The sequence below is a fragment of the Salvia splendens genome, chromosome 21, assembly GCF_004379255.2.
Source record: "Salvia splendens isolate huo1 chromosome 21, SspV2, whole genome shotgun sequence".
Classification (NCBI taxonomy): domain Eukaryota; kingdom Viridiplantae; phylum Streptophyta; class Magnoliopsida; order Lamiales; family Lamiaceae; genus Salvia; species Salvia splendens.
In genome coordinates, this window is record NC_056052.1 from 1,451,869 (window position 1) to 1,462,647 (window position 10,779).

General features: G+C 33.4%; 2 protein-coding genes and 1 non-coding gene across 3 annotated transcripts; 1 reads left to right on the forward strand and 2 right to left on the reverse strand.

Moving 5' to 3' along the window:
* The first annotated feature begins 370 nt into the window (after positions 1 to 370).
* On the forward strand, positions 371 to 2,867 carry LOC121783428 (transcription factor bHLH35-like). The gene is made up of 5 exons (XM_042181497.1): positions 371 to 517; positions 626 to 788; positions 913 to 1,116; positions 1,379 to 1,549; positions 2,669 to 2,867. Exons 1-5 carry the CDS (start codon positions 444 to 446, stop codon positions 2,738 to 2,740), a joined length of 684 nt encoding a protein of 227 aa, XP_042037431.1. The 5' UTR covers positions 371 to 443; the 3' UTR covers positions 2,741 to 2,867.
* A 3,328-nt stretch (positions 2,868 to 6,195) lies between these two features.
* TRNAV-UAC lies at positions 6,196 to 6,268 on the reverse strand. Its single transcript has one exon. It is a non-coding gene; the product is annotated as a tRNA-Val (tRNA).
* Positions 6,269 to 6,767: 499 nt separating this feature from the next.
* LOC121783540 (protein CHLOROPLAST IMPORT APPARATUS 2-like) lies at positions 6,768 to 10,085 on the reverse strand. The gene is made up of 3 exons (XM_042181639.1): positions 8,691 to 10,085; positions 7,443 to 7,601; positions 6,768 to 7,021 (listed from the first exon to the last, which is right to left on the reverse strand). The coding sequence occupies exons 1-3, from the start codon at positions 9,570 to 9,572 to the stop codon at positions 6,980 to 6,982; spliced, it is 1,083 nt and encodes a 360-aa protein (XP_042037573.1). The 5' UTR covers positions 9,573 to 10,085; the 3' UTR covers positions 6,768 to 6,979.
* Positions 10,086 to 10,779: the final 694 nt, after the last annotated feature.

A 10,779-nucleotide genomic window follows, 5' to 3' on the forward strand; every position in this document is an offset into this window, starting at 1 on the left:
TTTATGGTAATCATATTAACTAAGTTAAATTTCATGCGCTTGGATTTAGCTAGGGTCAAATATAAGGCTATTGTGCTTACACGTTTCTCCTCGAACGCATTATTCAGCTCTTAATCATTGATTTAATTTAATCTGAAACACAATCTTTAACAATCATAATCTTTTAGTACCCCATCTTAATTAATATCACAAGCCATTTCCACCGTTCATTATTCAATATTTTTTCCCTGGGCCCCAGTTGGCCAACTAATCACCTCCATTAAAAATAATTGAATAAAAGTCACAAAATTTAACCACAATAACCCCACGTGACAAACTGACAATATATTTTGGTAAGACTATAAAACACCCCCATAAATGAGGAAAAAATCTAGCAAAACATATCAAAACACACTCTCCACTCCAAATTCTTTTTCCACACACACAACACACACTAAATTAACATGGAAAACTTCGATGATGATTACACAAAGTATTGGGAAGCCAACATGTTCCTCCAAACCGAAGAGCTAGGAAGGTAATTAAGTCCTAATTTATTCTCTTCGCCACGTTTTTTTAGCTCTGAGCATTTTATTTCGAGTCGAAAATAAAAAATTGAATACCTTTTTTTGTTCGACATGTGTAGTTACTTCGATGAGGCTATATCGGTCTACTACGACTCGAGCTCACCGGACGGTGTGCAGTCGACGTCGCCGGCGTCGAAGAACATAGTGTCGGAGAGGAATAGGCGGAAGAAGCTAAATGAGAGGCTCTATGCACTAAGAGCTGTGGTCCCAAACATTACAAAGGTAAACATAATGTGACCCTTCACTACTAAAATATTGTTTGATACTTTGTCTTATCATAATTAGCTTTTTAAATTAAAGTGATGTATGGAATAAATTATTTAGATGCACGTTGGACATTGTGCAGATGGACAAAGCATCAATAATTAGAGATGCCATTGGGTATATCAAATCACTTCAAGATGAGGAACGAAGAATTGTTGCTGAGGTATCGGATTTGGAACTGAATAATGATTTTTTTGGGATGGATGAAGATGTTATGAAATTTCGTTCTAACTCAAAAAGGACAAAAGTTGAGAAGGCATCGGCGGCACCTGTTGAGATGCTTGAGGTAAGACTAAGTCAGTTTCTGGCTTTGAAACATTTTTATATTTTTGATAAAAGAGATGATTATTGAGATGTATGAATGGCCAAATTTTGATAATGTGAACACTTAAGTCAAACAAGCATTGGCATTAGATGTCATCCGACTAATGAAATAATTAGTCCACTACAATTAATTGAATTTATATTGAGATTAGTTGTCAATGATTGAGTATTTAGTTAATTACTTATTTTTAGTTAATTAATTAAAGTGATGGAATTGATTGCAGCTTAGGGTATCGAATATGGGTGAGAATGTGGTGGTGGTGAGTTTGAGCTGCAGTAAAAGGAGAGACACAATGATAAGATTATGTGAAGCCTTTGAGTCTTTGAAGCTAAAAATCATTACTTGTAGCATCAATGCTTTCTCTGGTAGACTATTCAAGACTCTTTTTCTAGAGGTATCTTTCTTCTCCCTCCTATATTTATATAAATATAAATAGATGTAGAGAATCAATTAAAGTTGTTTAATATTATTGAACTTTTAATTTGATTTTGATAACTAGGTTCAATTCCGACCTGATTTTGCCCCTTATATTCAAATCGTTTTGAAGCATTATCATGTGGAATTTTAATCGATAGTCTTTTGAAAAGTACAACTGAATGATTCGATCGCCTGATATTTTTAGACGGCTGTGTCAACATTAAATTGGTCGGAATCCAACTCATTAGCAAAATTAGATGAAATTGAAAGTTCAGTTTGGTCCAAAATTTTTAAATCATTATGCAAAATTAGAATTAGGTCAATTTTTTAGTAATTTAAGGACTTTAGGGTTTAGGGTATGTGTGGAAGCATCTTAAGAAAATATGGAGTACTTGCTTTCAGAAGCTGGATAATGTTTTCAATTAGGGTACTTTGTCTACTATATAAGTATCTAATATATATCTTCCTTTTAGTGATTATTTTATGTCTTTCTTTTATGAGACAACTATTTACTAGGCCATGGTACATTTCATATCCAAGAAGCTATCTAATGTTCTCTTTCAATTAATATTTTTAAAGAAAATTAATTATTTCGATGTTGGAAAGTTAGAATATAAAACAACAACGTTCAATGACTGATTTCAATTATAATAAGATAACAAACATGAAAATTATAATTAGATCCTTTCCTGCAAAAATATAAATTGTAGACAATAGGAGCACAAAATATTAGTTAATAAGTTGTCAATTATTGTAGGCATCATATCATCAACTATATTTTTTAATTGAAAAATATATTAAAATCAGAAAATATTTAGCTGGTCCACTACTTGATTACAGGGTCCCATGTTTTAATATTTTAATCATGTAAATCTTTCCCTGTTTTAAGCTAATTAAGATCCACAACATCAATTAAATAGATTTCTCAACAAGATCGATTTTTTAGAAGTATATAGTAGTAATATTTTTCCTCTTCGCGATTTGAAAGATTTGGAAGCTTCTTTGTGAATGTCTCCTTCAGTAGTTGAGTCAGCATTTATTTGAATAAATTTATTAACAACATAATTAAGTCCTAATTATTTATTTTATTATGCAGGGTAATGATGAAGATGAAGATGTTTTAAGAGTAAAGATAGAAGCTGCCATAGCTGCAGCTAACTCTAAATAATCCTTAATTAATTACATGATGTATAATGATGTGTCGTGTATTTTAATTAGAAAATTTTCTTTCTTGTTTTGTACAGTGGAATTGAGCTTAATTATGTTTTGCTTGATCGGAAAAAACCCTTACACAATTAGTATGTTGGATACATTCTAGTTTGATATAATGCTTTTTGTCAATTGATAAAAAAAAATGCTCAAAGTCAGAAGCCGACGAGCAAAATCACCAAAATTAGTAACAATTCAAAGCCATCCAATAGCCTGAATGAGAAGTATCGATCTCGTAACAAACATCATATCTAAATTATGCACATAACAATCAAACACCAGACAAAATTATAACTAAACCATAGCATTATACTACTATAAAATTGAAAGCAAAAATAATTTAGCCTAATATCAAAATGATGCATAAAATCAAGATATCATTATGCCTTATGCATGAGTCATGTTTTTATGCTAGTTTCTTCTTTTTTATCTACAATGATTAGGGTTTTTATAATATACACGGACCATGTGAGAAATTAATATTGTAGTGTTGTAATTAATTTCTTGAGGTTGCTTCCCTCATTAATTTCTTAATAATCACAACAGCCAATAGTGACTGCTTTCAAGAGTATAATATAGCCACCATATCAACAGTTTATTGCTTGTGATCAAACACAAAATCTCCATTGCTACAAGAAAGTTTAGACAGTTTTTAATAGTTAAGGAAATTAATTAATACACCTAATTAAGTTTTATATTGCTACTATGTAAGGGATGTCAATGTAGCCCGTAACCCGTGGGCTGGCCCGAATAGCCCGCCAAATTTATAGGGTTAGGGTTGGAAATTTCTAGCCCGATAAAATCACAACCCGATTAGCCCGCACCCGATTAACCCGCAACCCATTAGGGTCAGACCCGAAAACCCGATGGGCTGGCCCGAAAACCCGATTAAATTTCTATTATTCTATTTTTTTACTCTCAATTCGACATTTCATTGATTAATATTAACTAAAAAAATAACTTTCAATTTTATATTAAATATACAAATTATATATTTAATTTTTATTAATATAATAATTGATAAATAAATTAAAAACTTCAAATTCACAAAAAAATATATTTAAATTTCTAAAACATGCATTAAAATTTTACGAAATATCTCAAATATTACTATTTGATCATGTTTATGATTGAGTTTAAGCATATATCTTAAATATATCATAATTAAATGTTTTACATTGTATGAATATTAGTAATTTTAATCATTATTTATTGGATTGATCGCATGTTAATATTATCGGTAGCAACCCGATTAACCCGCTGGGCTAGCCCGAAACCCGAGCTTTTAGGGTTAGGGCTGAGCTTTTATAACCCGAAAGAAATCACAACCCGATTAGTCCGCACCCGATTGACCCGCAACCCGAGTAGGGTTGGCCCGAAACCCGACGGGCCAGCCCGATTGACATCCCTATAAATGTATTACTAAATGAAATACGTATGCACACACACAATTTAATGTTAGAATATTGAAGTCAAATCATGAGGAAATTGTAAACTAAGGAAAGAATCATGTAATTAATGTGTAATTGATAGCACCAAAATTAGAGAATTCTTTACCATATGTAATTAGGGAAATCCTCTATATTAAGAGGATTGCTCAATTGATGATATACAACACAAAATAATCCTCCTATCATGTCTTCTTCTTTTTCTCTTGGATATCAATTTGAATATGGTATCAGAGCGGGTCACCGACTATGGGTCATATTTAACTGACCTAGCAGTATATCTGGGCTGAAATCGAAAAAAATGACTGACTCAGCATTATAACTAGGCTGAAAATTTGGGCCAGCGGTCCAATTGATCGAAAAAAAAGATTGGGCCGATTGTCCAATCAATCATAAAAAAAAGTCCAACCCTCCAAGATTCACCTTGAAGGGTTTGAGGGAGAGTGTTGGCAATTGAAACATAAAATGAATATAAAAAATATTCCACGTCAGTGTACACAAAGAGCTTAATCCACTATATAAGTCTCATGGGCCTCTACTCTTATCACCAATTGGTTTTAGGATGGAACCCGATGAATTTCTATCATTTAATAGATATGAATCCAATTGACATTGATTTCTCTGAAAATTGTTTATTTCGAGTAAAGATAAAATACTTATTTTCGTTGTTAGAAAAATATATATTCCCATTCAAGGCCTACTCACAATTTAAGTAGTAGTTTTATTTTATTTTAAATAAGTAAAATTGGTTGGATTGCACATATATGTCCTAAATATTGGCTATTTAATTATTTTATGATTTATCCAATTTTAGTGGGGATATTATTTGAAATTCGTATATTTTGGAATGATATTATTCACTCCATATAATAGTTAAAGAGATTAACATATTTTAGTTTGGACCAATAATGTCATGTTTTCCTTGTTTTTCTTTTTTTCTGACTAAGCAACAATGATTATGTATTTATATATATATATATATACACCAAGGGCATATCCTATTTATAATTAAATTGTGCAACATTCGTTTAGCAAGTGTTTAATTCCATACTATATAATATAGCCACCAAAGCAACAGTTAGTTTCTTGCGATCAAACACAAAATCTCCATTGCTACAAGAAATTTTGAACCAATATTAAATTCAAGAAAATAAAAAATTAATCTCTTAAATTCAATATAGGCGAATATGCCTCTTTAGCTTCAAAAGAAAAATAAACACTCTTTGATAGTTGATTTGAACCTGAATGATAACGATTTCTCTGAAAATTATTTATATTCAAAGTCACGACAAAATATTTTTCTTCATATATTGTTGATGTATGAAAATATAATAAACATTTTACCACTCATGGCGGGCCAACAATTTAAGTTGACGTTTTATTTCATAGATATAAAAACAAATAGATCTAATTTAATCCACATCATCTGTTAATGTATGTAAATATAATGCTATCAAATCAACTTTAATTCTGAAAATTAATTGATTATAATTATCCTATACACCATTTAAATGATGCTATAGATTGTTATCGAATATTAAAATGTAAATGGAGACATACCTTTTTGTTTGTCTTTTATAGGCCTTTTTCGAATATATATGAGACTATTATGTTCTTAAAAAATAATAGTGTCATTTTGACCTAAAGTTTCGAACCGACCAAATAAAAGTTTTTTTTATTATTATAAAATGTCAATCGAATTCAAACCCAATAATAACAAAACAAGTTCACACCTATATATGAATATGTCGAATTTGATATAAGAAAAAAAAATCTAATCAATCAAGCTGCATTTTATCGTTGAAATTGAGTGAGGTTATTTTGAGACGTGGTCTGTTTGTGCTTTTTCTTCCAAAAAAAAGTTGATTCGATTTCGACAATCTAATGAAAGAAAAATGTTTAAGAATTGATTTTAAGCTTAAAATCCACCTAAACATATCCGAGATTAAAAATATATTATAACAAATGTTGCTGCCCAGGATCGAACTGGAGACCTTTAGTGTGTAAGACTAACGTGATAACCACTACACCACAGCAACTGTTATGTCAAAATTTTAAATACTACATCTATTAATAGATAATTAAATATAATTGGGTTCTTAACCCAATAATTAATTTTATTTAATCATTTTTTAAAACTAATCTATCTATGTTTGTTGTGATTATCAGATCCTTCTCCGATTAACGTTTTTGGGGAGATTTTCTTATCAAATGTGTGATCATTATCTAAATATGCATCATTATAAGATTCTCTCTCGATCTCAGGCTGGACAGTTAATTAATTAAAACAAAACAAAACTCCTAAACAAGATCAACTATTGGCCTCATTACATCTTCAAAAACTTATCTGAGTTGCGTCAATTACACTTAACATGTTACTTAAATAGAAACCATTACATTACATTACACGACTTTGTTCACAATGTCTAGCGCCGTAAGTTTCATTTTCTAAATCCGCCATTCACTTAAATAGTAACCAAATGTTGTTTAAATTACATTGCATGTGATTTGGAGTGAAACAATAAAACACATGATAAATATCATTTTAGGACAGATTATCTAAATTTCATCAAAATAGAGTATCGATCAAAAAGAAACGAAGAAAAATATAATTGTGCTCAAGTTGCGTTCTTCCTACTTATGCATATCTCTTTTGGAGTTTGATATCTTATAAGAGTAGAAAAAATTATGAAAGAAGGAATGAGAAAATATTACTTAAGTCTACAAAAAAAACAGAGTGCTCTGATTTCCTAATCATCTTCGGCTGAATTTGGCGTTCTCACAAATCTTCCCTGCAACATCGTATTAACTCAGTTAAACATATTTACTTACAAATCTTGGTACTTTTTTAATTACTATAATAAAATTAATTTCTATAAATCCTTCATAATTTATACACATAACACACAACATAACATATCACTAACTTCTTCACATCTCCTAAAACATCATGGCGATGTGAATATTTCTACTTTATTTGATTAACATAGCACTAACGTATTTGAAATGTGACAAACTTCTTTAGAAAATGCACATTTACACACTCCCACGATGCACGAGCTAGCGTGTAAGAGTGCATTAGGTCAATTTTAGCTAATACATGTTCGAGCGATATTACATGTCAGCGCGTACTACAATAATTAAATTTATATAAATCGTATAGAAAAATCTATGTCCATGATCAAAATCAGATAAGATTATTTAGATTTATACCTTAATTCTAGGGCGTTGATCAGCATTGGCTTTTCGGACTTGGTATCTAATTTTTTTGGAGAAGAGGCGTGTCCGGCGCTTTTCCTTGTATCGGAGCACGATGGCGCCCCTCGCCGGTGCCCCATTCTCCGGGAACAAATCTATCTCTCCCAATCGTTCCTGATAAATATCATGGTACAAATAAAAAACAAATATAATACTATTATTGTTGTTCAAAACTATTTTGATCAATTTATTGTATTGTGGAGACAAGAAGTGCTGAATCTTTCAATGTAGACGATTCTAGATTCAACCGCCTACATTATTTTATATCTACATATCCTACACATGCAATAATACAAAATTCAGTACAACTATTATAATGACAATATTAAAAAAAATGTATATATGGGTTTAAGCTTTCAACCGCCGTTAATATTCTGCCGCCACCGTCCAACTTTATCTAATTCACCAATAAAATTATCTATTTTATGTCACATTTCCTTTATGGAAACTATACAATTATCGAAATTATCAATGTAAATATATTAGTAAAATAATAAACAAAACAAAGAGAGCCATAAAACAAGGAGGGAATTACTAAAATACTTACTAGTACTAGTATTATAAAAGAGATACTTTTCCAACTTTACACTTATTATTGTAACTTTTAGTCGTCAAATAATTAAAATAATTCACGTGAATTAAGTACGACGGTATATATTCTTTTTAAATTTTTCACCTTTCTATGGTTTTTTTATCTTTATAGCAGCAATAAATATTAGTATTAGAGTTAAAAGGTATACTTCGTTCGTCCCATTTTAATAAGCCATCTAACTAAATAAAATTTAACACAAAATAAACACTGTAACTCATTATCTATACCTTATTTTATTGTGACCAACTTTATTAGTTGAAATTTACTAATTTTTTCTCTTATAGTACTTCGGATGAATATACTCTTAATAAAAAAACATTCCCACTATAATACTTTATTACTAATATTTATATGTAAAAGCTTGAGACCTATTCAAATGGAATGAACATAGTATTAATATATTAACATCCAAAACAAAAACCATCTTCAAAATATTCCTAAATTAGAATATTCCGGCCTTAAATAAATACGAAATTTATTTATTTATTATTACCCAAAAGTCATAACACACGTCTCATGTTGCCACGTGGCACGCTCTCATCACCGACACAAACAACCGTATTATCCGAACCATGATAAAACTTTCACTACAGAGTGACGAAATTACATACTTGGACATCCTTTCCGCCGCCCTCCGCCGCCGCCGCATCCCCGGAAAACGGCGACCCATTCTCCGACCACGCGCTCAAAACGTCGTCGTAGTTCAGGTTCAGACCTAGCCGCCCCACCGCCCCGCCGGAATTCTCCGCCGCCGATTCCTCCCTCTTCTTCTTCTGCTTCTTCTTCCCCGCCGCCGCCTTCTTCTCCCCCGCCGCCGCCGTGATGTCGACGACGTTCACCGTCGGCGAGCTCCACCGCTCCCTCCCGTCGCCATTCCTCATCGCCCTCATGATCATCCCGTACCCAAAATCAAACCCCATCCCCACCGGAAAACCGTAGCAATAACCACCGCCGGAGACGGCGAATTCCACGGCGGCGCCGCCTTCCTCCGCCGCGAGATTCCCCATGATGCTATCGATTCCTTCCTCGATCTCCTCGTCGAGAATCGACTCCGCGTCGAAATCCTCCCCGAATTCGTCGCAATTTCCCTGGAAATCCCCCCGAGAAGACGTGACCTCGCCCGGGCTCCGGCACGTCTTGTCGAATTTCGCCGGCTCCGGCGGCGGAAGGGGGATGAGCAAGTCCGGGGGCTCCGAGAGGAAATTCGCCCGGGCATTATTCGCGAGCTTGAACGGCGGCTTCGGGATATTTTTGGCGGGAAAGAGCTTCGGGTACGCGGTGGAGAGGATCGCGGCGGCCTCGTTGTAGGTCTGGTTCGGGCGCTTCCGCGGCGTCCGGGGCTTTCGGGAGAAGATTGAGAGAGGGGAATTGCTGGATTCGGAGAGGGTTGAGGAAGGAGATGAGGATGAGTTTGACGTTGAGAAGGTTGTGGTTGGGGATTTGATCAAATCAAGGTTCAATCTATAAGCTCTCCCACTTAGACAGGAAGACATTTTGGCTGTGTGAAGTGTAAAAACCCTAAACCCTGAAAAGGCAGAGTGAGAGTAGTACTAAAACTGAGGTCAGAAAAGGACCGAAATCTATATAAATAGGGAATTAGTTGAGAACCCTAGGGTTTTTCTTGAATTCATCGAAGATTGTGATTTTGTTGAATTGGAGAAGATTTATGTTTCTCTTCTTCCATGGCTGAGAAATCCCAGGGAAAGGGAAAGGTAATTTCTGCAGTTGCTATTTTGAGGAAAGGGGGGAAAGAGATGATTATTTCGAGATGGAAATGGTTTGCTAAAAAAAGAAGAGAGATTTTAATTTTATTACAAGAAGGAAATATCTAAGAGTGATGGGTACGGAGAGTCACGGGAGGGGGCAGACAGAGGTTTTAATAGGATGAGGTGAAGATATTCAGACAAGAGACACACTGCATTTTCTCTCTCTAGAGAATGGTGGGGAGGAGATGATAACAGAGGAAGAGACGAGGGAGTGTTTGGCATTTGCTGCAACTGTATATAGGTGGACCACTTTCTCTTCTCTTTCTACCTGTCCTGTGCGCTTTTTATCTATATATTTATATTTTTTGAAATTATTTATTTTACTAAGACACCCCTACTTCTCTTTCTTGATTTTCCTAGGTGCCCTTTGACTTTTGATTTGTACTCCCCCGTCCCATTAAATATGCAACATTTGTTTTTCGGCACGAGATTTTATGTAGTGTTTTTTTGTGAGTTAATGAAGAGAGAGTAAAGTAAGAGAGAAGAAAAAGTAGAGAGAGTATTGTTTCTATTTTTAGAAACGTTTCATTTTTAATGGGACATACCAAAAAGGAAAACGTTTCATTTCTAATGGGACAGAGGGAGTATCTCTTAAATATGGAATCTCCTATTCTTTTGTAGTTGGATTACAACTACTAATATGTTTGGTTATATCAAAATCGTGGATTTGATATGAAATCAAATCGGTGATTTCAGTTTTCAAATCATAGTTGAATTGCACGGGGATGAATCGAAATTGATATATTGATTTGGTTTTAATATCAAAATTTTTTAACCATAATCGTTGATTTTGATCAAAATTGAGAATAACCGTGAAAAACCATTGAAAACCCGGAAATATTGATAAGAATGCATTCAAAAAAGTGCCAAAAAAATTGTGGTTATGAACTTAAATCTGAACTGCGATTTCAGTTCATAACCAGAACCTTTGTAG

Bases quoted from the DNA above. Each gene is read 5' to 3' on its own strand.
- LOC121783428 (XM_042181497.1), top strand. From the start codon at position 444: ATGGAAAACTTCGATGATGATTACACAAAGTATTGGGAAGCCAACATG. The intron at 518-625 runs GTAATTAAGTCC...CGACATGTGTAG, and splicing joins CAAACCGAAGAGCTAGGAAG to TTACTTCGATGAGGCTATAT. The intron at 1,550-2,668 runs GTATCTTTCTTC...TTTATTATGCAG, and splicing joins TCAAGACTCTTTTTCTAGAG to GGTAATGATGAAGATGAAGA.
- LOC121783540 (XM_042181639.1), bottom strand. From the start codon at position 9,572: ATGTCTTCCTGTCTAAGTGGGAGAGCTTATAGATTGAACCTTGATTTG. The intron at 7,602-8,690 runs GTATGTAATTTC...GATATTTATCAG, and splicing joins GCGGCGGAAAGGATGTCCAA to GAACGATTGGGAGAGATAGA. The intron at 7,022-7,442 runs GTATAAATCTAA...ACGATGTTGCAG, and splicing joins ATCAACGCCCTAGAATTAAG to GGAAGATTTGTGAGAACGCC.